At 41.1% G+C, this 27,171-nt stretch overlaps 1 protein-coding gene and 1 non-coding gene across 2 annotated transcripts in view; one reads left to right on the top strand and one right to left on the bottom strand.

The window, feature by feature from the left end:
- Positions 1-27,171, top strand: part of ITGA8 (integrin subunit alpha 8) — a 205,425-nt gene that overhangs the window by 70,762 nt on the left and 107,492 nt on the right. The window contains exons 12-13 of the mRNA XM_073018751.1: positions 3,387-3,592; positions 7,538-7,729. Coding sequence (XP_072874852.1) covers positions 3,387-3,592; positions 7,538-7,729 — 398 coding nt within the window. The remainder of the gene's footprint in view (positions 1-3,386; positions 3,593-7,537; positions 7,730-27,171) is intronic.
- LOC119618828 (U1 spliceosomal RNA) lies at positions 23,997-24,160 on the bottom strand. Its single transcript, XR_005235194.1, has one exon. It is a non-coding gene; the product is annotated as a U1 spliceosomal RNA (small nuclear RNA).

The raw sequence follows: 27,171 nt of genomic DNA, 5'->3' as shown, positions 1-27,171 counted from the left end.
AATACATGGCTTAGCCTGTTTTTTGTTGCTATAACTGAATACCGGAGACTGGACGATTTATAAAGAAAAGAAATGTATTTCTTATACTTCTGGAGGCTGGAAGTCCAAGGTCAAGGGGCCATCTCTGATGAGGGCCTTCTTGCTGGTGGCGACCCTCTGCAAAGTCCGGAGGAGGTGCCAGGCATCACATGTCGAAGGGGACAAGAGCGTTCCAGCTCTGTATTCCATTCCTGTTCTTATAAATTCACCAGTTCATCTTAGGGCTCCGCCTTGATGGCCTTATCTAATCGTAATTACCTTCTAAAAGTTTCATCTCCAAATGCCATTAATACATGCATCTGAAGATTAAGTGTCCAATACATGAAATTCGGGGGACACATTAAAAGCATGGTAACTTATGCACACTGTTGGGTTGCCTATAACATGAACCCAGGTGTGTGATTTTTTTTTGCTGCCTTCATAGTTGTGCCTTTTCCAGAGTGTCATGCAATTGGAATCATACAGCAGGTAGCCTCTTCAGATTGGCTTAACAATGTACATTTAAGGTTCCTCCATGTCTTTTGATGGCTTGATAACTTATTTCTTTTCATTGCTGAATATTATTACATTGTGTGATGTACCACGATTTGCTTATCCAGTCACCTATCGAAGACTGTCTTGGTTGCCTCCAAGTTTGGGCAATTATTCTATGCGCATTTTTGTGCATATTTTTGTATGTAGATGTTTTAAATGCATTTGAGTAATTGCCAAGGAGTATAATTTTGTGATTGTGTGGTAAGCCTTTGTTTAGCTTTGTAAGAAACTGCTAGACTGTCTTCCAAAGTGACTGTATCATTTTGTATTCCCATTAGCAATTAATTACAGTTGTTCTACATCCTTGCCAATGTTTGGTGCCATCAGCATTTTGGATTTTAGCCATTCTAAGAGATGTGTAGTTGTATCTCATTGTGATTTTAATTCACAATTCCTAATGACATATTATATTGAGTGTCTACTCATAAGCTTGCTTGCCATCTATCTTTTTTGATGAGCTGTCCATTCACATCTTTTGCCCAATTTTTTTTTTTTAAGACCGAATCTCACTCTGTCGCCCAGGTTGGAGTCCAGTGATGCGATCTCGGCTCACTGCAAACTCCGCCTCCCGGGTTCAAGCAATTCTCCTGCCTCAACCTCCTGAGTAACTGGGACTACAGGCACGCACAACCATGCCTAGCTACTTTTTGTATTTTTAGTAGAGACGGGAGTTTCACCATATTGGCCAGGCTGGTCTCAAACTCCTGACATCATGATCTGCTCACCTTGGCCTCCCAAAGTGCTGGGATCGCAGGCATGAGCCACTGTGCCTGGCCTTGCCCGATTTTTAATTGGCTTATTTTCTTATTGTATATCATGTACATATAATATTGATTGTAACAATATATAGTATATAATACGTATGTGATAATGATATATGTTATTGTTACATATTTTTTCTTAAGGGGGTTAATTTTTAAGAATTCTTTGTACATTTTACTTTTACAATTAAATTTGTTAGAATGCCCCTGGCACCAAGCATGTCTAGACACTCACTGTACCCTCACTCTACCCAGGGACACTTGGTTTGGCTCACAACACCTCCACCTGGAGAGCCCACCTCAGGATCCCACCCAGGTTCAAAGCCATCTCCTCCATGGAACCTTCCTTAGTTTCCTTCAAGCACCCAGCCTCTCCCTGGTCCAGGATACCCAGAATGAATTTCATTGTCTCATATTATTTTTCCCAATCTGCCTTGTTTATAGTAATATGGGTAGTCATTTAACCTCATTTGTAAGTTATTAGGGAATGAATTGGTTGACCTAATAGTCATCATTGCATTAAAGTCACTTATCAAAGTACCTTAAACATAGGAAGAACACAGGATGTCTTTTGATTCAGACTGAAGACAAGAGATAAATACCACAAGGAAGGCCAGAAATTGGACAGAGGGTAGGTCAGAGTGATGTTGGAATGTCTTGTAGACTGCTCAGATCTTAAAGAAAGTTTCTTGTTCTCAGTAACTGTTCCCACCTCATCCCTGACCCCTGACTTTTGATATAAACTATATTAAAGATGTATATGAGCCATTTGATATGGAATCTGTTATTAATATATTTTATACATATTATTGATGTTATGTTATTAATATTATTGATATATCTTAATTTTTTAGGTATTAATATATTGCATATTAATACAGTATTGTTTCTTGACCTTTATATTTATATAATATACTCAATTTATATAATTAATTATATATATTTCATACATTAATGTATTATATATTGTTATATATCATTCATATACATGAATTATTATAACTAAATTATATTAATACTTTAATCAGTTTGCTTGGCAAACTTCAGCATATTACCTAATCTACATAGGTATAAAAGTCAAATGCAAATATATGTTCCTGCCTCCGGTCACTCTTGAGATGACTGCATCTGCCAAGACATTGCATCTGTAGACAAACTTTAGTAGAGGCCATTAATTTAGATCAAATTTTATATATATATATATATACACACACACATATATATATAAATTTTGGTTGGTGTGACTTTTAAAATTTTAAAATAGAAATCATACATTATACATTTTTTAAAAAATCAAATCACTTAGAAGGCTTATAGTGAAGTTTCCCGTTCCAGTCCTCTTCCTGCCCATCTGGCTCTGTGAAGGAAACACCTGTAACCACTGTTTTATTTTTTCTCCAGGTGGTTATATCTTTATCTCTAAATAATTTGCTTGAATATCTCTTGAAATTTTTTTTAACCTTAAAAATTACATATTAGTTTTTTGCTATAATCTATGTATGCAAAGAACATAAATTTTTATTTGGGCTGAGAAGTTGTTTGCTACCTTTCTAACCAGCTTGATATACCTCTCTAATCTCTGTTTTATTTAAATTGAGCTAACAAAAGGAAAGGGAAGGACAAAGTTGATTTGAAACATTGCTGCATAAAAACTGAATAATTTAAATGTACAGTTATATTAATTGCAGACAAACTCTAATCTATTTTTACAAAAAGCTATTTTGTCCTTTCTCGATATGTTTTCTTTGTGCAAGTACAGGTTCTGGAAATGCACTAAAAAGCTGAAAATGGTGAAATATCTGTGGTTTTTTTTAAGTAGACATTTTTAACATAGCTAAAATGTTCAGTGTGATAATTTAACAACCCTTATTTTCTTACAGCATTCGATCCCACAGACGTAACAAAGCAGTGAAAGCAATCTGATGACTGTAAAATAACCCTCAGAGAAGGAAAAGTACCAGTGGAAATGTACTAGTCTAGTTGATTACAAATACACCCAAAATGACTCTCCTCTCTACCAGTGCGCTGAGCTGCTTTCTTTGTTCCTTACAGACTGGATGATGTCCTGGTTGGGGCACCTCTCTTTATGGAACGTGAATTTGAGAGCAACCCCAGAGAAGTAGGGCAAATCTACCTGTATTTGCAAGTGAGCTCCCTCCTCTTCAGAGACCCCCAGATCCTTACTGGCACCGAGACATTTGGGAGATTCGGAAGTGCTATGGCGCACTTAGGAGACCTGAACCAAGATGGATACAATGGTAATGTAAACCAAAGCATGGAAGTCATTTATGTGTCGTCACCACTGCATAAAGGAAGCCATGCCTGTTTTAAAGTATTCAGTATGGTTTGTGTGGGTACAGTTATTATTATGACTGATTTTTAATAAACTACCACAAATCTCAAGGCAGCTTTAAGTTTATACATTTTGACTAATATAAATATTACATGGAAATTTCCCTTCTCATTTTTCTGAAAATTTCTATTTCAAATCTCACAAGATTACAGTGCGACACAGAGAGAAAATCTGTAACATAATTTGCTTCAATCCTAAATGTAGTATAATTGATCTCCTTGTAGAAGACACATTCAGTTATCAGAAACTTCAGAAAAACCTCATTAAGCAATGTCAAAACCATACTACCTCAGAGATCAGTCTTCAGAGCTCCGGGTAATGGTTTGAGGGTATTACTACAGTTTGAAAACCTCTAAATGAATTTTAAGAGACATTGGAAGGCTACCAGCACTCCAGGTTACAATAAAAATGAGTACCTTTAGGTGTCTGCAAACTTCAAAACAATATCTCAAATGTTCGACCTTAGACTTCTCTACTTATAAGTGCTGTTTACTCGCAGAAATATTTCTTATTAAATTTTAAGAACTAAAACTTTAAAGCCAAAGTTAATACAGAAATAGTCCCTGCTCTGAAGTCCAAGCGATTTTCTCACGTTTGATGTTGACGATCCTGTAATAGCTCTCAGCAGTGGCAGGAATTATTTTTAAAATTGATGTTTGGATTTGGTGATTTAACTAGGAAACCTTCTATATGTCAAGACAAATAAATACATGTTGATATATTAGCAAGTATCCTGGCTTCTGATTAGCCTCTATGGGTTATGTATAGGTTATGCTGAATTTTAATTGGCATGTAAGCTTCACCTTAGTTTCAATATTTGCAACAAAGTAGTGTTAAACTCCTAGCTTAGGTTTGTCGTTCTTTAGTCTAGAATTTATGAAACCCTCTCCTCAGAAAAACACACCTTCACACAAAATTTTGAATACATTTTCAGGACTTTTAAGTTAAGAACCAAGTATAGTGAATTTCTTGATTGAAGTCAAGGAAGTAAGAGGAACTTGCTCTAGCAAAGTAGCCTTGGAAGTATTCACATCAGATTAGTATTCATTAGTATATTTGGCAAATGTTACTGTACTCATACATTCTTTGAAAAAAGTTCTCAGCAACATATGGTTAGTAATTTTTAGAGTACCATAAAACAAAGTACATGTAAAAAGCTTATGGTTGCAGGGAAATTTTTGTAAAGACAAGCTTACCTTTAAGTGACTTGCTGCCTTCCAAAGCTGCTCTATTCCTGGTCCCTCAAATAAAATAAACAGTGCTAAATTATCTATGGAGTTGTCTTTTAAAATCATAGTTTCGTCTATTTGTCTTTTCTCTCAAACCTTTAATAGTATTTTTAAAAGATGAAAGAAGCATTCTAAATGACATAAATGGAGGTCCTAGCTTCTCTGAGCTTTGGTGTTCTTGAGTATATAAAGCAGGTAAAATAATGTCAAATTCACTGAGAGTAAACAAGGGGATGGGAGTCAAGGCACTGACTTAGAGAAAGTTAAGAAAGTGTTCCTTTTCACCTGACACAGGACAATATCTTTATTTTCTACAAAAATCTGAATTTTTAGATTTTTTTTTTTTTTTTTTGGGACAGAGTCTTTCTCTGTCACCCAGGCTAGAGTACAGTGGTGTGATCTCGGCTCACTGCAGCCTCACCTCCCGGGTTCAAGTAATTCTCTGCCTCAGGCTCCCGAGTAGCTGGGATTACAGGTGCCCACCACCACGCCTGGCTAATTTTTGTATTTTTTAGTAGAGACGGGGTTTCACCATCTTGGCTAGGCTGGTCTTGAACTCCTGACCTCGTGATCCACCCGCCTCGGCCTCCCAAAGTGCTGGGATTACAGGTGTGAGCTACTGTGCCCTGTCTAGATAGTCTCTCTTTACTTGTTCAGAAAAAGTGGATTTATCAGTCTCATTAACATCATGAAGACTGAGTCTCGATTTATTCAGTCTTATCCACATGTACCCAGGAAGAAAGAGGAATGGAGCGACAAATGAGAACACATGCTGCAACCCACTGTGGGGACTAAGATGCGATTGGTGTTATTAGAACTCTTCTTCAAATACAACTGGGTACTCACGTTTATTGTTCAGGAACGATCCTGACAAAATGTGTGGAAGGTAAATGGCATATTGATGTGAGTCAGGTGACACTCTCCAGGTTTCCCACTGTTCTCAACTACAGAAAGTGTCTTGCCTATTCATTCATGGGACGAGGTAATCATTAAATGAAATAATCTTTCAAAGTGAGTTTTTTCCTTTCTTTTGAAAACAAGGATCTCCTAATTACCCTGCAAACGTCCACCCAGCCCCAGGATCTGTGATCTGATCAGGCTCTGTCACTCACTGAGTTTCTATGTGGAACGCCTCTGGCCGTTTCTCCAATGGACGACACTCCTTCTGCCTTTGGGCCTTTGTGCAGCAGTTGCTTGGATGCTTTTCCATCTGGCTTTCACACTGTTGGTTGCTTCCTGTTTCTAGATTTCAGTTTCAGTGCCAGTCACAGAGACACATATTCTGATCACCTAATCTAAAAACAACAATCTGACCACTCTCCATTAAATCACTAGTTTCAAGATTCTTATTCGGGCGTTATGGCTCACACCTATAATCCCAGCACTTTGGGAGGCCAAGGTGGATGGATCACTTGAGGTCAGGAGTTCGAGACCAGCCTGGACAAAATTAGCTGGGCATGGTGGAGCACGCCTGTAGTCCCAGCTACTTGGGAGACTGAGGCAGGAAAATCACTTGAACCTGGGAGGCGGAGTCTGCAGTGAGCCAAGATCGTGCCACTGCACTCCAGCCTGGGCAGCAGAGGGAGACTCCATCTAAAAAAAAAAAAAAAAAGATTCTCTACATAGCATTTATTGTTTTTGATAATTTGATTATTTTTCTCTATGCAAATTGTCTATTACCTGTCCTAGAATATAAGTTTTCTAAAAGCAGGAGCTTTGAGTGTCTAATTTGCTGTTGTATTCACTACATTCAGTACTTTGTAGGCTCTTTTTTTTTTTTTTTTTTTTGAGATGGCGTCTCTCTCTGTCACCCAGGCTGGAGTGCAGTGGCGTGATCTCGGCTCACTGCAAACTCTGCCTCCCGGGTACACACCATTCTCCTGCCTCAGCCTCCCGAGGAGCTGGGACTACAGGCGCCCGGCTAATTTTTTGTATTTTTAGTAGAGATGGGATTTTACTGTGTTAGCCAGGATGGTCTCAATCTCCTGACCTCGTGATCCACCTGCCTTGGCCTCCCAAAGTGCTGGGATTACAGGCGTGAGCCACCGCGCCAGGCCCTGGAGGCTCTTAATAAATATTTGTTGGATGGATAAAAGGCAACAAATAATTTGTCATTGCAGCAGTACTACAGAATTTTCATGGAAAACATTATAAGCGCTTTAGAGTTTGATACTGCTCTTTGAGTGTACTGAACTCTATTTCTGAACCATTCTTCTGTACTTAAGAAAAGAAATGTCTCCATGGCCAAGCACAGTGGCTCATGCCTTTAATCCTAACACTTTGGGAGGCTGAGGTGGGGTGATCACTTGAGACCAGGCATTCCAGACCATCCTGGGCAACAAAGCAAGGACCCATTGCTCAAAAAAAAAAAACAACAAAAAACCAAAAAACTATATATATATATATATTAGCCAGACATGGTGGTACGTACCTGTGGTTCCAGCTCCTAGGGAAGTTGAGGCAGGAGGATCACTTGAGTCTAGGAGTTTGGGGCTGCAGTGAGCCAAGATCCCATCACTGCACTCCAGCTTGGGTGACAGAGTGAGGTCCTGTCTCTAAAATGAATAAATGAAGAATTAAATACATACACACATAAAATATGTTTTTGTGTCTGTTTTTAGACATTGCCATCGGCGTGCCTTTTGCAGGCAAGGATCAACGAGGCAAAGTGCTCATTTATAACGGAAACAAAGATGGCTTAAACACCAAGCCTTCCCAAGTTCTGCAAGGAGTATGGGCCTCACACGCTGTCCCTTCTGGATTTGGCTTTACTTTAAGAGGAGATTCAGACATAGACAAGAATGATTACCCAGGTAAGGTTTTCTTTCTTTTCCCACGTGAGAGTCTACGTCCTGAAAAGAGTCCATTTTCTGGAAAATGCATCATGCAAAAGCAGTTTTCTTCTACAGATGAGGCTGAAGCTTAAGTGTGCTACAGGCTTTTTAAAAGTATGAATCCAGAGCGACTTTCATGAGAATTTGAGGAAAGACAAACACACACTTCCTTCTCCTGTCAAGAGACAATGATAGAAAGGCAAAATGGCTTAAAAATCTGCATTGTACATAAAACCTGTCAACTTCACAACCCAAGTTTTCATTTGAAACTCCTCAATACCACGGCTTGCACTGACACAGACAGTTTGCAGCCTCTCTGGAACCAATTATTTTAACCCTTTTCAGCTCATAGTTCCTATTATAGTAAGAACCTCAACATTTCTGTCATGAAGCTCATGTTTTTAAAGCATAAATATCTTCCAGCTTGGCCCATCATGGTGGCTCACGCCTGTGATCCCAGTATTTAGGAGGCCGAGATGGGTGGATCAGTTGAGGTCAGGAGTTCGAGACCAGCCTGGTCAACATGGTAAAACTCCGTCTCTACTAATAATACAAAAATTAGCTGGGCATGGTGGTGCATGCCGGTAGTCCCAGTTGCTTGAGAGGCTGAGGTATAAGAATCACTTGAACCCAGGAGGCAGAGGTTGCAGTGAGCCAAGATTGCACCACTGCACTCCAGCCTGGGCGACAGAGTGAGACTGTGTCTCAAAAATATATGTTTCTCTTCCAGTCATATTTTGTGGTGTTCCAAAGATAGACTGAACATTTTAAAGTGGAGAAAAAAAGAACTGATTCATGATAGGAATCATAAACTATTCTTGATTTACCTAATTCCCCCATATTGAAGGCACATAGAAAGCCATAAGGCACAGATAATTTATGTTTTGTGCATGCTATATGAAGATATTGATTTGTCTTAAAAGATTATTTCACTGTTCAGATTATTTAGCAGAGAACATCAGACTTCTTGGTTTTATGGTTTGATTTTCACTTTTATGTTTAAGATGGTTTCAGTAAGTATTTAGAAGCCATTAATAGTTAAATGACAGCTTCAACTACTTACAAAAACCTTGTCTTTTCCACCAGCCCCTCCCCTAATTGGGAATTTTCCATATGTAGAGCTATTTTTTGGTTTGGGGCAGCATCCAGTAAGCTGACTGCCTAAATATACATCATTAATTTCAGGACTTTGGCTTTCTTCTCTCCTCTGGGGTTAGACAAAAAGGATACCACAACATAGTCTTATACATTTGCCATAAACCTTTTATGACACTAATGGAGACGTCGAAGTGGGCTCAAAGTGGATTTGGTATTATACTGTATACTAATGCTTTCTACCTGTGGCAATTCCAAGAATATCTAGTTACATTTATTTTCTTAGGTTACGTTATGCTAATCAATGGTAGTTAGTTGTTATTACTGGGGGGAGGTTTGTATATATAATATATCCAAATTTAAAATAATTCAAAAATCTAGGTCGCTTATGTAATTCCTACCCCAAAAATGTCAGGGTGATTAACGAAAATCAATTAATCCTGGGTTGCATTTTAGGTAAACAGTTAGAAAGTTATTGCTATTTATTATGGTAGTCATAGATTTCCTTCCCACCCTTAGTACCAGGGAAATTGACAGAAGGCTGTGCCTTCGATGAGGCAAAGGAAATAGAGGATGTATCCATCACACAGCCGGCCCTTCGACTTGCTTCGAAGGCTAAACATGTCCCAAATGAGAGCCATGAAGGAGAGTAGCGTGAGTCAACTTTTTTCCCCAGGAATATTCCCTTCAGGGAGAAAAAAAATTAAGAGCAGCAGGAAAGGAAAATAAAGTCCGTGCAATGTTAGTAATCGATTACCTCTTTTTTTCTTTTTCTTTTTTTTTTTTTTTTTTTTTTTCTGAGACGGAGTCTCACTCTTTCCTTAGGCTGGAGTGCAGTGGCATGATCTCAGCTCACTGCAACCTCCACCTCCTGGGTTCAAGTGATCCTCCTGCCTCAGCCTCCTGAGTAGCTGGGACTACAGGCGTGCACCACCATGCTCAGCTCATTTTTGTAGTTTTAATAGAGATGGCATTTTACCATGTTGGCCAACATGGTCTCAATCTCTTGACCTCATGATCTGCCCACCTCGGCCTCCCAAAATGCTGGCATTACAGGCGTGAGCCACTGCGCCCAGCCGATTACCTAATTATGTCTTTTTCTTCCCTTAACAATCAGAAATATTCACTTGAGGCCATTTGCTAGTCAACAACTTTATCTGCTCAGTCTGATGCAAATTATAATAATCAGACATGTCAGTGCAGTGCCTCTTGTCTCTGAAGTAAATGTTCTTTACTAAGGCAGGCCTGTCCATGCTGCTTGGTTGAATTCATCCGTCAAGAGAGTCTTGAGGCTTTCAGAGTTCATCTATGCATCTTAGTAGACGTATGTTCTAGCCCTAATTCTATCTCTCAGGTAGGAATATGATTCATGTGATTCATGATTCTACAACATTTTTCCCTGATCCTCATCCTTTAGCAAAAAGAATGCCAGTCAAAGAAGTCTTTTTAACTTGATAGCAAGATCCCAGGACCTATAGAGAAGAAACTGCCTTAAAGACAGGTGACTAGATTCCCTTAACTAGTACAGTTGATTGAAAGCTACAGGCGTAATTCAGGAATCAGACATGTAACTTTCTTCATTTTTCTAGAAATGAATTCCACTTAGCTTTCAAAGCCTCCATTTCCACCATGGTAGAGAATGTTAATCTTGCAATCACTTCTAGGTTTAGACTTAGTCTTATTTAGATAAATATTTACTCAGATTCAAAACCCGTTAGCCAGGCATGGTGGCATGCACCTGTAGTCCCAGCTACTCAGGGAGCTGAGGCAGGAGAACTGCTTGAACCCAGGAGGTGGAGGTTGCAGTGAGCCGATATCGTGCCACTGCACTCCAGCCTGGGCAACAGAGCGAGACTCCATCTCAGAAAAAAAAAAAAAGACTCTTTTTCTCCGCCCTGTGTAGCCACCCTCTCAAGGAATGGAATAGAAAGGGGTTTACCTGTTGTCCAGTGATTGGGAAGAGCGATCTGGCTCACACCCATCATCTACTATTATTGGCTTCAGACTAAAGGGTAGCTCAGTCCCTTGTGGTCTTTGGGGCATTGCTCAAGCTTCTGTGGCTAGTTCCATTGTCTCTGTAGTGACCTCTGCTCAAAAGTTCCCTGTGTCCGGGGCTCTCTTCATCTTCTGTTAGCCTCTTCAGTCCGCTTTTAGCAAATGCTTCTGAGCCACTCTTAGGACTCAGACATGCACGGGTTGAGTATGCAGGTTCCTGTGATTGCCCTCAGGCTTATCTACCTGGATTTTCGTTAGCTGTTTCCAATTTTCACCCAGGCATCTCACTGCTCCAGCCCCTGACTGAGCTGCAGTCTTTGTTATGTTTTGTCTGGGAAGTAACAAAAGCCCTCTTTCCCCTAAAGATAATTGGGTGGCATGCTTTCTAAACCCTCTAGTTTATTTGATAAACTCTATGTTCTAGGCCTCCATGATTGGTTTTGTGAATTTCCAAACCAGTGCTTTTTAGAACTTAAAAAGAATAATTTTCTTTCACTCTGGGGTCCTGCTTTTTCAAATCAAAAGCACTTTGCCTTTCAATTGTGAAGTAAATGCACCTGTGAGCAATAATGTCAGCATACCCCAAAATGACCCTGGGTGGCACACACACTCGAATGTGGCTGGGAAATCCGAGCTAGGGAATCTGGGAGTGGCCAGCCCAGAGATCCATTCCTTGTCTATGAGGAAGACCTGAGACCCGGGTCTGTCCCATTGAACGCGGGCCGTAGAGGGGATTGAGGTCCTTTGTTTTTGGATTAAATGAAGGTTGCCAGGTGGAGGTTGTCAGCGGGAGGGTAGTAAGTGAAGATGCTTTATAAACTGCATGCCTTTTGCAAGTGGTTGCAGTTCTCTTGCCCAGCCTTCTACCCCTGGACTCTCTCCCCTGTACATGGATCCTCACTGAAACCTCATGTCTCACTTGCTGGCTCTGTTTTTCAGCCTCTTGAACATGCTGCCATCCCCACTGGAGCTGACGGGGGTTTGCTACAACATAGATTACTGTGCCTTCTGAGTTTCACAATCTATTCAACAAATTGACTTCCTCCATCTGAAATCTATCTCATTATCCTTTATAAACAGGGGTTTGCAACCTTGGCTGCACATTAAAATCACCTGGAAAGCTTTAAAAAACCGGAATGCTCAGGCCACCCTCCAAACCAATTAAATTAGCCTCTCCGGGCTGGAGCACGGACTATAGTGATAGGTTTTAAGTGACCCTGGTGAGTCTGGTGTGCAGCACTTTGGGAATGAGTCCTCTAGAGCAGTGTTTCCCTGCCAAGTGTGCAAACAGCTCACCTGGGTGTGTTTATCAATTGCAGATCCTGATGCAGAGATGGAGCGTGTGGGGCGAGATTCCTCACTTAAGGAGTGGCCCTTACTGCTGCCCTTCACACCACACCATGCAATGAGTTGTTGGGTGCTGAGCTTTTCCACTGGGGCTCTGAGACTCAGTGTGCATGCACGTTATCTGTGGGGCTTGTTAATAATAGATGAATGCACAGCACCCCTTCAGATACTGTGATGACTGTGATGGGGCTGAGGGATCTGTGCCTTTACCCCGCACCCCACTTTGGGCAACATCACCTAGAATCTTGGTGGCTCTACTTCCAGGTCTACAGCAGTCAGATGTGCTTTTCTCTTTTGCCAAGAACCAGTTTGCTAAGCCCTAGCATTTTATTTATTCTTTACAAGGGTGTCAAACCCACCACCGCTCTTTTCTCCAATATTGCCTCTGCGTGGCTCCTGCCATGGTAATGCTTAGGCACACCCCACTCAGGAAGGGGCAGGAGCAACTTTTTTTTTTTTTAGAGATAGGATCTTTGCGCTGTCACCCAGGTTGTAGCGCAATGGCACAAGTCATAGCTCCCTGCAGCCTCAAACTCCTGGGCTTCTGTGATCCTCCTACCTCAGCCTCTTAAGTGACTGGGACCACAGGTGCATGCCACCATACCTGACTTTTTTTTTTTTTTTTTTTTTTGAGACAGAGTCTGGCTCTGTCGCCCAGGCTGGAGTGCAGTGGTGCAGTGGCACAATCTCGGCTCACTGCAACCTCTGCCTCCCGGGTTCAGGTCATTCTCCTGCCTCAGCCTCCGGAGTAGCTGGAACTACAGGCGCCCGTCACCACGCCCGGCTAATTTTTTGTATTTTTTAGTAGAGACGGTGTTTCACCGTGTTAGCCAGGATGGTCTCGATCTCCTGACCTTGTGATCCACCCGCCTCAGCCTCCCAAAGTGCTGGGATTACAGGCGTGAACCACCGCGCCCGGCCACCTGGCTAATTTTTTAATTTTTTGTAGAGACAGCATCTTGCTATGTTGCCCAGGCTGGTCTCAAACTCCTGGCCTCAAGCGATCCTCCTGCCTCAGCCTCCCAAGGAGCTGGGATTACAAACGTGAGCCACCATGCCCAGGATCCTTTTAAAATTCACTCAGAGACATATAGGCTTTCAGCTGCCCTGTTTCAAATTCTCCATCCTAAATAGATCAGAAACAAAATTCCAAACTTTGTCACTTTACCTGGTTACCTGCAGAATTTATGAGAAAACAAATGCAAAGGCAAACATTTAAAATGCTGAATGGAAACGAGTCAAACTACTTGGCATGATTAGGGAATGGAACACCCCTGAGAAGCCACGCTTCCTGACAGCGATGCTTTCTGATGGGGTTGTGATGGGGTTGGTTTTCACACTCTTGAGATGAACACTTTCTCCTCATTTCAGGAGCCAAAATGTTTAGCAGCTCTATCTAAAAGCGTGGGCAGTGTTGGCTTCCCCCAGTTTTCACTGTCTGCTGTAAAACCTTTTCTGGGCAGCCTATTAAGAAATCTACCTTTAGTAATGGCAGGGCATACACATTGCCCCATTCATAGACAGCAGCAAACACTCTTGACGTATTCTTAACACAACCTGGCTGCCTTTCACAGGCAGAGGAGGGCTGATGGTGATGTTTTATGTGTACTTTTTGTGCATTATAGCTGTTTCATCTTCCAAACTGACTCAGAATAAAGTAACACAGCACCTCAAATAACCGAAAACACAGACATGTAAAAGGTGGTTTGGTTTGTATTTATTTGTTGTCACATGATCTGTTCTGCACGTTACAGATGTTCTGTATATAATCAGGACTACTTAAGTTTTCTTGTCTTCAGAGGAATGCTAGCAAAGGGCCGGCATACAGTCTGTTATGTTGGTAATGTTTTTGCAATTATCCTAATTATTACTACTAATAATTAAGAGCCCAAAGCATGCCAGCTGCTGCACAGAGGGCAAATACAGTGTGTATTGTAATATATTATTTTGGAATCTCTCTCATGCACAGATACATATACTCAAACATCTATGTATGTGTGCATTTTTTATATGTACAATATATGTATGTACACAGAGTTTATAGAGTAAGATCGGATGACACCGCACTTTTTTGAAAACATCAAACCAATTTTTTAAAAACTATATTAAAGTTAGCCAATGGGCATGGTGGCTCATGCTGGTAATCCCAACACTTTGGGAGGCCGGGACAGGTGGATAGCTTGAACCCAGAAGTTTGAGACCAGCCTAGATAATGTGGCGAAACTCTTTCTCTACTAAAAATACAAAAAATTGACCAGGCATGGTGGAGTATGCCTGCAGTCCCAGCTACTTGGGAGGCTGAGGTGGGAGAATCACCTGAGCCTGGGAAGTCTAGGCTATAATGAGCTAAGATCGCACTACTGCACTCCAGCCTGGGTAACAGGAGTGAGACCCTGTCTCAAAAAAAAAAAAAAAAAAAAAAAGAAAAAAAAAGTTAAAGAGTCTGTGAGAACAGGGGAAGGAAAATCAGACTCCCTGATTTTCAATGGGAATGAGTTCAGATTCCCATTGAACATTGAACACTGATTAGCGTAACACTTGAGCAGTGATTTGCTTTCAGCTTTTCTTTATCTGGTGTGATAGGGCTAATAATACCTACTTCACTGGGTTGCGTGTGCATGCACTTTCTAGGGTGGCAGAGGATTTTTACAAAATGCTGTCAAATGGCTCAGAATAGGAAAGGAAACCAATTCGCTGATCATGAACAAAATATGAGCTACTTTACCTCACAGTCCCGTGGAGTCCCATAAGATTTTGAGAAACTGCATTCTACGATGGTGGAAAGGGACAGCCTCTGTTTAAAATCTGATTTAGAGATAGAGTCTCACTCTATTGCCCAGGCTGGAGTACAGCGTCATGATCTCAGATCACTGCAACCTCCGCCTCCCAGGTTCAAGGGATTCTCCTGCCTCAGCCTCCCAAGTAGCTGAGATTACAGGCATGCACCACCATGCCCAGCTAATTTTTGTATTTTTCATAGAGATGGGTTTTCCCCATGTTGGCCAGGCTGGTCTTGAACTGCTGACCTCAAGTGATCCACTCGCCTCGACCTTCCAAAGTGCTGGGATTACAGGTGTGAGCCACCGTGGCCAACCTCTCATTTTTCACTGTTGTGCCTTACTGGTTACCAAAGGAACATGCTGCTCCCTTGCTGCCCCTTAGCCATTTAAATATATTGAAATTCATCTAAATTCGGCCTGAAGTATGGTGATGACAGTGGAAATTGAAAGGAAGGAACTAACACAACAGTGTAAATGAAAAATAGTCAAGGCTTGATAATAACTAGCAGTGATGGAAGGGAGAGGAGGTGGCAGGAGGTAAGGAAGAGGTGGATATAAAAGATGACTCAGATTTGAATGCAGTGTACCCAAGAAAAGGATGGTCTCATGGACAGATTGGGGGATTTTGTTGTGGAATATACAGATCTGACTGCAGAAATAATGTGTGGAATAATTTTCCTAACATCTACGTCAACCACCCAATATGTTTTTAGGCTTTTTACAACAAATATTGTCACTGGCACACATACATACATAGAGTCATAAGTATTTTCATTTCTAGCATCAAAATTCATTTTCTGATTCAAAATGTAGATGTGTTCAGGTCTCTCTGTTGGGGTTCATTGGGAAAGTAGGATTGGCCAGAGGAGTAGCTTGCATACATTAATTGAGTGAAAGCATTTTAGAGGAGAAACAGCTGTGATAGTCAGGAATTCTGAAATCCAGTGATCTGCTCTAATCCCTTTAAACGTGATTGTATAACAACACCATCTGTTAAACGCATAGCCCAGGCATTGGAAGGTGGAGGAGGGGAGGTACAGATTTTGTTGAGGAACAGAGATCCTACAGGCAAGAAAAACTGGAGGAAAACATGGGCAGAAGGCCAAGACTATCAATGCCTCATCCAGGCCCCTAACATATGATTGTATCATGAAGCCGTTTCAGACAATTACACTCAATGAAATAAAATAACTCATTATCTTTTCAATGAGTGCTCTGTGTGTGTGTGTGTGTGTGTGTGTGTGTTTAGTATAAGCAAACGAGTAACTCAGAACCTGCACATGGAAAGAGGCTTTATCCAAAGGGAATAATGCATTTTAATTAAACTTTGAGCTTCTTGAAATTGTTAATTTGAAGTTTAGTTGAACTAGGTTCAAATACTATAGTCAAAGTTTATTTTTACTTCTCAAACTGCTACTCAAGTTTTGTGTGAAAAGCAAAACATTACGTTCTTATTGACTAAGATATTCGTAGTTTCATGATAAACACATTAGAAATTAGAATATTAAATTTTGGGGTAAAAATATCTCACGCATGTAGATCAAATTGAAGTAATCCAGCTGGGAGAGCTCTTGGACTTGAATTGAGGAGTGCTGTCAAGTAGAAACGAAAATGAGTGGAAAGGGAAAGGGCCTGAGTTCTAGAACCAGTTCTCCCACGTGTGATTTTAGTAACTCCACCTCTCTGGGTCTTGCCTTCCTCATCAAGAAGTGACAAAGGTGCAGGGATTGCTCCTCCCAGGGTCTTTTTAACTCTGCACTTCTCTGATACTATCATCCCAGATCGAGATTTCCTGCCTTTACACAGTGCTCGGTAATATTGGGTAGATTATTAAGGATCTATATTTTAAAAGAGTTAGTGAAGGCCAGGCACAGTGGCATACGCCTGTAATCCCAGCACTTTTGGAGGTGGAGGCGGGCAGTTTATGATGTCAAGAGATCGAGACAATCGTGGCCAATATGGTGAAACCCTGTCTCTACTAAAAATACAAAAATTAGCTGGGCATGGTGGCGCGTGCCTGTAGTACCAGCTACTCAGGAGACTGAGGCAGGAGAATCTCTTGAACCTGGAAAGTGGAGGTTGCCGTGAACCGAGATTGCACCACTGCACTCCAGCCTGGTGACAGAGCAAGACTCCGTCTCAAAAAAAAAAAAAAAAAAAAAGATTTAGTGAAATTATACAAGACTTTTTTTCTCAATGTTTTCTTGGAAATATTTTTAGACTCACAGAAAAGTTGCAAAAAAAATTGTAGACCCATATAAACTGTTCCCCCAGCCCTCCAATGATAAACATCTTATATAAACATATTACAATGAACTATTAATGAATCAATGGACCTATTTGAAATTCTATCGAATTTCACCATTTGTTCCTCTACAGTTCTTTTCTGTAGTCCCATGATTCAAGCTGGGATCCCACATTGCACTTAGTTATATTTCCTTACTCTCTTCCAATCTGTGACCAGTGATGCTGATGGTAGAATATTTGCTGATTATATGGTATTCAAGAGATTGTACTTTCAGAAATACCATTATCCATATACCCAACAAGTATATGTTAAGTGCCTTCCATGTGCCTGGCACTATTCTAGATGTTGAGGATACAGCACTGAATTAAACAAAGATCCTGCTCTCATGGGCCTGAATTAAATCGAATTATAGCTCTAACACTGGCTGGATATGTAACCTTGCCAAGTTCATCAACTTTCTGGAGTCTCAGTTTTCTCGGTGATAAAACAGGTATAATAATACCTAATAATAGTTTTTTCCTTTAAAGTTGGAGTTTGGAGGTTAAGCTAGATAATATATGTAAAGCAGTTAATGCTGTGAATAGCATCTAGTAGCAGCCACTAAATAATAGTTATAAATGACACATTGTTACTATATGCACATAATACATGCCTTTAAGGAGCAATGTAATCATGGAGATAAAACATCCAACAATGAACTGTAATGTAAGCAGTGGATGAGAAGAGCTTTAAGAAGGTAAAAAGTAATGAAACAGTTAAAAAGAGAGAGTGCTTCTTGCTAAGGTGATAAGAGAAAGTTTCCTGAGGGAGATAAGTAGGATCCTGAGATAGGTATGACTGTGAGTGGTTATAGGGAAAAGGCATCTCAGAAGGGGAATACAGCATGAGCTAAGACCCTGAGATTACATGTCAAGTGTGTTCTTGCCACGATCAAAAAAAGCAAGGCTTCGCAGAACAGGGAGCACTGAATCAGGGAACAGAAGGACTAGATGAGAAAACTGCAGGGGGCCATACATATTCAATGTCTTATGATCATCCTCTGACCCAGATAATTTCCTACTTTTGACAAGCCTTTGTATTATCAAGGGATACAACATTGTGAATTAATGATTTGACTTAGTGATATATGAGTGAGGGAGGAAAAAAGGGATCCACAGATTTCTAGGACTATATAATATAGGTAGAATTTAAAAGGAATTTGGTGGCCGGGCGTGGTGGTTCGTGCCTGTAATCTCAGCATTTTGGAAGGCCGAGGTGGGCAGACCACCTGAGGTCAGGAGTTCAAGACCCCTCTGGCCAACATGGTAAAACCCTGTCTCTACTGAAAATACAAAAATTAGCTGGGTGTGGAGGCACGCACCTGTCATCCCAGCTACTTGGAAAATTGCTTGAACGTGAGAAGCAGAGGTTGCAGTGAGCTGAGATTGTACACCACTGTGCTCCAGCCTGGGTGACAGAGCAAGAATTCATCTAAAAAAAAAAAGCTAAACTAAAAGGAATTTGGCATAAAATAATTAATGTTGACTGTTTCAGTTTTGTGTAATGAACATGTTGCCTAGTTTGTCTTTGTTAGTATGTACTGCAGAATTTTTTAACCATAACTTCTTGTATTTTTTTGATCATGCTAAAAATGAAATTCTATATATAAGTTAAAGGAAATGCTTCCTAGTTTTTTCAAAAAGGCAATTTTGAAAGTGAATTGGTCCAAAATGATGGAAGCACACATGGAGAGAGGTAAAAGTGAAAGGAAGATTGGGGACAGGTAACAAAGGGCCTTGAATAGCATGTTAAGTAATTAGTTATTAGTAAAGTAATGGAAAAAGATATATGCTCTATATTCCAAAATGGTGCTTTGAGGACCTCATTCCTTAGCAATGAGCAGAATGAGTAATAATGAAAAAGAAACATTAAATCAAAAGTCATTAAAGTATCCCAGGGGAGGATAATGTGATGAAGCACCAAGGCCAGGGCAGCTGGAGGTGTCTGGAGAAAGGAGCCTAAAGGAGGAGGACCAGCAGGGACTATCCAGCCTCCCATCCTTCATAAGACAGCCTGGGAGCTGCTGTGCACATGTCTCAAGAGATCCCACTGTCTATATATCATTAACCTTGAAATATGCCTTTATATTCAGAGGTGTGTTAAAAAATGGTTAACAACCAGCTCCCAAGGGAGAGAAGAAAAAAAAAAAAAAGCCCAGATTTGTAGCATTTACCAGTTTCCGTGGTCTAAATATCCTCATCATGATTGATTTCAAGCTGTAGTGACTTTGATGTGATAAGAGTTCTACAATTGCTATCCGTATCACTGAATGAACCTGAGATACCGACCTGCTTCTGCCCAGCCACTTACAAATACATTTATCTCCTGTTTGTGGGATGTCTTTCCAAGAGGGAATTACTCTTTTCAGAAATTCACAGATCCAGGTTGAGAATGACTGTTGTCTACACTCACAGCTGCATTTATGAAAGCCCAAAACAAAGATTGGCTGTAGTCATTTTCAAGTCCAATTACATAATATCTGACTATTTTCCCAGCTTTAGATTAAGATATGAAAATGTAGGAACTGTCATCTCTCTCAAACAGATATTTCTATTTTTGCTTAGTGTGTTGTGAAAACCTGTGAGTACCTCCATCTGCCTCATTTCTGACTCACCTTTGAAGAGGCAATCCTACTGAAAAAGTGGGCCTTATGTACACAGCTATGTCAATGACCTTAAACGTGAAGCCAGGACTCCCTCGCACACCTGAACTACATCCCTCCCCATGCTTGAATCAGGTTCTCAGATAAAACCTTTCACAAATAATAAATCCTTCTTATTTCACAAATAAAATATCCTTCAGAATCCAAATTCTGTCCCAAAGCAGGCTTAAACCATATCCCACTCACAGGTAGTAAATACAGCAAATTTCCCTCACCAGATAAAAGAGATCTAACTATATGGCTATTAGATTTTATATGCCACAAATCATTTGTCAGTTTAAGTTTGAACTAACTTCCTTCCAAATAATCAGAGACTGAGTTCTTTCTGAAACCCAGTGAATATGATAGGATATGATTTATACTTGATCTTGCTTGTAAAGATACAGTTAACAGAAATTTGCTGCTTAGCCATGGCTTTTTTTTGGAGAGGGGGCGGGGCTAGAAGTCCCATGCACTATTAATTGTGCCACAGAGCCCGCTTGGCCATGGCGGCGGCGGCTGCTGCTGCTGCTGCTTCTTCTTCTTCTTCTTCTTCTTCTTCTTCTTCTTCTTCTTCTTCTTCTTCTTCTTCTTCTTCTTCCTCTTCTTCCTCTTCTTCTTTTTTAATATACTTTAAGTTCTGGGATACATGTGCAGAACATGCAGGTTTATTACATAGGTATACATGTGCCATGGTGGTTTGCTGCACCCGTCAATCTACATTAAGTATTTCTCCTAATGCTTTCCCTTCCCTAGCCTCCCACCTGCCAACAGGCCCTGGTGTGTGATTTTCCCCTCTCTGTGTCCCTGTGTTCTCATTGTTCAACTCCCACCTATGAGTGAGAACATGTGGTGTTTGGTTCTCTGTTCCTGTGTTAGTTTGCTGAGAATGATGACTTCCAGCTTCATCCATGTCCCTGCAAAGGACATGAACTCATCCTTTTTTATGGCTGCATGGTATTTCATGGCATATATGTGCCACATTTTATTTATCCAGTCCATCATTGATGGGCTTTTGGGTTGGTTCCAAGTCTTTGCTATTGTGAATAGTGCCACAATAAACATACGTGTGCTTGTGTCTTTATAGTAGAACAATTTATAAACCTTTGGGTATGTACCCAGTAAAGGGATTGCTGGGTCAAATGGTATTTCTGGTTCTAGATCCTTGAGGAATTGCCACACTGTCTTCCACAATAGTTGAACTAATTTACACTCCCACCAACAGTGTAAAAACGTTCCTGTTTCTCCACATTCTCTCCAGCACAATATCCAGAATCTATAAGGAACTTAAATAAATTTACAAGAAAAGAACACCACCATCAAAAAGTAGGTGAAGGATATGAACAGACATATATCTCAAAAGAAGACATTTATGCAGCCAACAAACATATGAAGAAAAGATCATTATCACAGGTCATTAGAGAAATGCCAATCAATACCACAATGAGATACCAACTCACGTCAGTTAGAATGGTGATCATTAAAAAGTCAGGCTTTTTTTTTTTTTTTAAATAGGATATGAGGAATGGAGTATGAATTAGTTGGAGTAAATTTCTCCTATGCTTAGAACCTCACATTATTTCTTCCCTCCCTCAGCATGTTTTTTAATATGTCACTTTAAATTTATTAATATATAAATTGAAACCCATATTTTCATATCATTCACCTGATGCATCTCTTCTGCCTCAAAGTCTCTATGTGCCCTGGCCATTTTCCCAGGAGTTCACTTCCCACTTAGACACTCAGGTCAAATGTCACTTCCTCAGGAAGCCTTCCCTGAACTGTTGTCCTTCCCCTGAAAACAATGATCTCAGATGGAAATTACACATGTGTGCAATTCTTTGATAAATGTCCTTTCTGTTCCACTAGACTGGCCACTGTATTAGTTGAGACTGGGACTGGATTTGGTGTTACTCACTGCAAAATCCTAATGCCCAAGGCAGCGGCTGGCACACAAGGCAACTTGTCGATATTTATTAAGTGAATAATTGAATGAATGAGTATGAATAAATGAATAAATAAATAAACCAGCTTCCTTCCAGCTGCACACCTTGTATGTAAATTGCTGCTCACATCTTTAACTTGCCACTGTGTTTCAACTTTATTTAAAATCCAGTCAACTATTTTATATTTGTGCAGAATGAGAATGGACAGATAGGCGGAGACGATGATGATGCCCTTTAAAATAAATGTTGGCATCTGTCTCCTGTTACTCCAAGTGGCAGACTGATTCTTGGCTAGCGTTTAACCCTTAGCCCTAGTTCTGCCTTCACCAGTGTGAATCGAGAAAAATGACAAGTCTCAATTATTTTAAGAGGTTTATTTGCCAAAGTTAAGGATGCATTCCTGGGGACAGGTCTCTGTCTCTCTCCAAACATGTTTTTTTGTTTATTTGTTTTGTTTTGTTGTTGTTGTTTGTTTGAGATGAATCTTGCTGTGTCGCCAAGACTGGGGTGCAGTGGCACAATCTTGGCTCACGGCAACCTCCACCTCATGGATTCAAGCGATTCTCCCTACCTCAGCCTCCCAAGTAGCTGGGATTACAGGCGCACGCCACCACGCCCAGCTAATTTTTGTATTTTTAGTAGAGATGGGGTTTCGCCATGTCGGCCCGGCTGATCTCAAACTCCTGACCTCGGGGGATCCACCCGCCTTGGCCTCCCAGAATGCTGGGATTCCAGGCATGAGCCACCACATCCGGCCTCTGAAGACAATTTTAAGGGCTCCAAATTTAAAGGGGCAAGGGCAGAATATTGAGAAATACACAATTTTCATGTAAGAGGAGGGTAGGGAAAAATATTCATTCCTGCCTTTGTCTGGCTCAGTGAATCTGCATTTTTTTACATAGATGACATAGACAAGTGGGGCAGAGGAAAAATGCAGGGAGCCTGACTTTTACATAAGATAACATAGACGAAATGGGGCAGAGGGCGTGACAGAGGCAAAATGGGCAGTGGAGGTGAATGCACCTATAAAGATAAGCTATCAATTTACATTGCCGTGGTGAAATATTAACAGAAACACCTTAGAGTGAAGATCTTGCAGCTCACTAGGAATTTCCTTATGGGCAAAATATGGGGGAGGCATGTAGCTTTCCATCTTGTTCAGAAACCAAAAAGGGAGAGGCAGGTTTGTGTGACCCAGTTCCCAGCTTGACTTCTCCCTTTGGTTTCATGAGTTTGGGGTCCCAAGATTTAATTTCCTTTCTCACTGGGCCTTCAGATGCCAGCTGCTGTTCAGGCTGCGAGAGACCAGGAGAACGAGCAGGCAGTGTGATGGAAAGAACGCCAGGAGTCAAGAGACCCAAATTCTCTTTTGTTACCAGCTCTGCAGCCTTGGCCACACTTGCAGCTCCTTCACCTTAGCCTATCCAGCCACAAAAGAAAGGTGATCAGACCAATCCCCACCACTCAGGATTGTTGTAGAGACAATTTGCCCATGGAAAGTACTCTGCACAGTTAACTGATCCTTTTTAATTTTTAAATTTTTCGATACATAGTTATGCGGTACATGCGATATTTTGATACACACATAAAACGTGTAATGAGCAAGTCTAGGTATTTAGGATATCCGTTGCCTTGAGCACGTCAGTTGTTCTTATTTTTAAACACCACTAGCAAAATGGAGGTAGTGTTACTGAGGGTCCTGGTCCAGACCCCAAGAGAGGGTTCTTGGATCTCGTGCAAGAATTAGAGGCAAATTCATAAAGTGAAAGCAAGTTTGTTAAGAAGCTAAAAGAATGAAAAATGGCTACTCCATAGGCACAGCAGCAGCATATGGGCTGCCCAGCTGCTTATACTTACTGTTATTTCTTGATTATATGCTAAACTAGGGGTGGATTATTCATGAGTTTTCTGTGAAAGGAGTGGGTAATTCCCAGAACTGAGGGTTCCTCCCCTTTTTAGACTATATAGGGTAATTTTCTTACGTTGCCATGGCATTTGCAAACTGTCATAGGGCTGGTGAGAGTGTCTTTTAGCATGCTAATGCATTTCATTATAATTAGCATAGAATATGCAGTGAGCAGGATCAGAGGTCACTCCCATCACCATCTTGGTTTTGGTGATTTTGACCGACATCTTTTTTTTTTTTTTTTTACATCAGGGGAAAGCACGAACGCAGTCCCCCACTACCACAAATTATGCAGTCGAGTTTCCCACATTTGGGGAAATCGCAGGGGTCAGCACATCCGGAGTGCAATGGATAAGCCTCACCCTGGGAAAACCACCTTCGTGATCATGGTATCTCCCCTGTTTTATCAGCAAGGTCTTGGTGACCTGTATCTTGTGCTGACCTCCCATCTCATCCTGTGTCTAAGAATGACTAACCTGGGAAAGCAGTCCAGTAGGTCTCAGGCTTATTTTACCCAGCCCCTATTCAAGATGGAGTTGCTCTGGTTCAAATGCCTCTGACAGTATGAGGCATGTAAACAAGCTCCAAGGGTGAGGGTCCAGGTTCTGCACCCCAGACCCAGGCCTGTGCCATCAGATGTTGACTTGGGGAATCTGTCTCAAGCCTCCTCTGGGATGACAGATGGGAGGTTTTCAAAACAACTGATACAGCAACAAAGCCCTCTTTCATCTCTTTTGTCCTTCCTATTTGCAAGTATTGCTCATGTAATGCTCTTCTTTCTATATGCCAACCCTTATAGATTTTCTTACTGACATTTTCCTGCAATGACATTAGTAGCCAGTTACAGGAAAACTGTCAATCCTAAGAGAAGTTCACGAGACAGCCAGCGTAAGCCAGAAAGCTGGCGGTCCAACCAGACCACAGACTAAAGAGTGAAGCAAGAGAAGCGTATTTGTGGGATGCTCAGCCCCTTTCATCCTGTTTCCTTTCTTTTCTGTACCTGAGGGCTGCTGCATACCAATTGCAGAAATTTACACTATTTCCTCTTCTCAAACATATGAAAGGGAAGGATCTAATGACCTTATTCTCATCAGAATGTGAGTGATCCAGGGAAAGCAGATCCCACCCAGGGACTTCAATTCAGTGAATCCTGGCCTGTGTTTGTAATATGACCCCTCAGTGAGTTGATTGATAGACTCTAAGTAACTGGAAGGCAGGGGAGTGTCTGTGTTAAAGCCCTTTGCTGAATCCTGGGCAGTTAGGGTGGGACCCGGCTCATGCTGGAGGTTCAATGATGAGTTGTTAGATGAGGGTGCCCCGTATAGGGAACCACTGGTGTAACTGTTCTTGCCTTCCTCTTCCACCTCCCTTGCAACTCCGTCAATCGCAAGGCTGCCATCACACATCGCCACAGACTGGAGAGCTCAAACAGGGATATATTTCCTCCCAGTTCTGTAGGCTGCAAGTCCAAGATCAAGGCATCAGCAGGGTTGGTTTCCTCTAAGTCTCTCTCTTTGGCTTGTAGATGGCCATCTTCTCCCTATGTCTTCATGTTGACTTCTCTCTGAGCATATGTCTGTATCTTAGCTTCCCCTTTGTATAAGGACACTGGTCCTATTGGATTAGGGCCCACCCAGATGATCTCATTTTAAACTAATTACCTCTTTAAGGACCCTACTGAAGCGGCATTGTTGTCTGGGGTAAATACCTGAGGTTCATTGTTTCATGACAAGGGAATCCAGGATGCAGATACACACAAGAACTGGGTTTAGGAGCAGAGGTTTGACAGGCAAAAGAAAGAGAAAGGAGGCCAGGCGCGGTGGCTCATGCCTGTAATCCCAGCACTTTGGGAGGCCAAGGAGAGTGGATCACAAGGTCAGGAGTTTGAGACCAGCCTGGCCAACATGGTGAAACCCCGTCTCTACTAAAAACACAAAAATTTGCCGGGCATGGTGGTAAGTACCTATAATCCCAGCTACTTAGGAGGCTGAGGAAGGAGAATCACTTGAACCCAGGAGGCAGAGGTTGCCGTGAGCCATTGCACTCCAGCCTGGGCAACAAAGTGAGATTCTGTCTCAAAAAAATAAATAAATAAAAAATAAGAAAGAAAGAAAAGAAAAGAAAGAAAGAACAGCTCTCTCTCTGGAGTGCACTGGATTTTATAGACAGGCTTGAGGAGGCAGTGTCTGATTTACATAGTGCCCAAAGATTGATTGGCCCAGGTGTGATGTTTATATACCATGCAAGGAAGCTGGCTGCCCCACCCTAATCTAAATGGGGTTTTTGCCTGGCAGGTGCCATGTTGCCTGTTCCTTACTGTATAACTGGCTGGCAAAGATGGAGCTACTATTTTGAACATGCCTAGTCCCAGGTAGCCTTTTCCTATTGGCACAGATGCCAGCATTCACCTATGCAAGCTTCCAGCTTGCTTGTCTATGTCCGCGGCTCGATTTTATAGGCTGTTCTTTGAAAAGAAAATGATTCGGGGGCTGCTTTTCATTAAAAGGAAAACCTTACTAAGGACTCCTGAACCCTCATATCTTCCTAAATAATTTCTTAACTCCTATATCACTATCTCCTAATATAGTCACATTCTGAGGTGCTGGCAGTTAGGACTTCAACATAGGGCTTTTTTGGGAGTACACAATTCTGCCTAAAACACTTAGCGAAAACATCAAGTCCCATTAGGTTTTTATCAATAGGAGTTTATCTGTCAGACTGGGTGTCAGGGAAGCGTCTGTGTCAGGCTCTTCTGGAGACTGTGAAACCCTTTCCAATAGGTAGCTACATATAAGTGACACTGGTACTGAAGAAATAAACCTACCTCCGGGGCTCTCAGCAATTGCACAGACGGCACACATGTTGTGATTCAGTGTGGCCATGACGAGGATGAAGTTAAATGCCTTTGATACACTGACATGAAACGTAACAAGTGGAGGATCAAACAATTGAAAGCGGAAGGATCATTCTTGTAACCACAGGATGATAATAATACACAGAAAACTATTTTCATAAGGCAGACTCATCATTTGATATTCTGCTGTTATTTTCTGTGGGATTTTTTTTTAAAGGAAAACAATCCCCCAGTAAATTAGAATGTTGCAACATAATACCACGTTCCAACTCATAAAAGCTTTTCTTCAGAGTTCATTTGGAAGCATTTCAGACAGATTTTTAGGATTATTACTTTCTGGGATAAAATCATGCTTTTTTTTTTTTTTCAAACATTTCTTCCTCAACTCATAACCTTCCTCGCAATAATATTTTGCATGTTGCAATAAAAAAGCAAGGCAGACAGGCAACCTCTATTTTTAGATTAACACATTTGCCAAAGTCAAGGAGACTTATCTAAATGCTGAATTCCCACAGACATGAGCTGCGTTTGCAATGCCAGACACTTAAGCCAATTTCATAGCCCACTTAC

This window comes from Chlorocebus sabaeus, chromosome 9 (genome assembly GCF_047675955.1).
Source record: "Chlorocebus sabaeus isolate Y175 chromosome 9, mChlSab1.0.hap1, whole genome shotgun sequence".
In the NCBI taxonomy this organism is placed as follows: Eukaryota; Metazoa; Chordata; class Mammalia; order Primates; family Cercopithecidae; genus Chlorocebus; species Chlorocebus sabaeus.
Note: the sequence above shows the minus strand (reverse complement) of the source record. Positions and strands in the feature narration are given on the sequence as shown.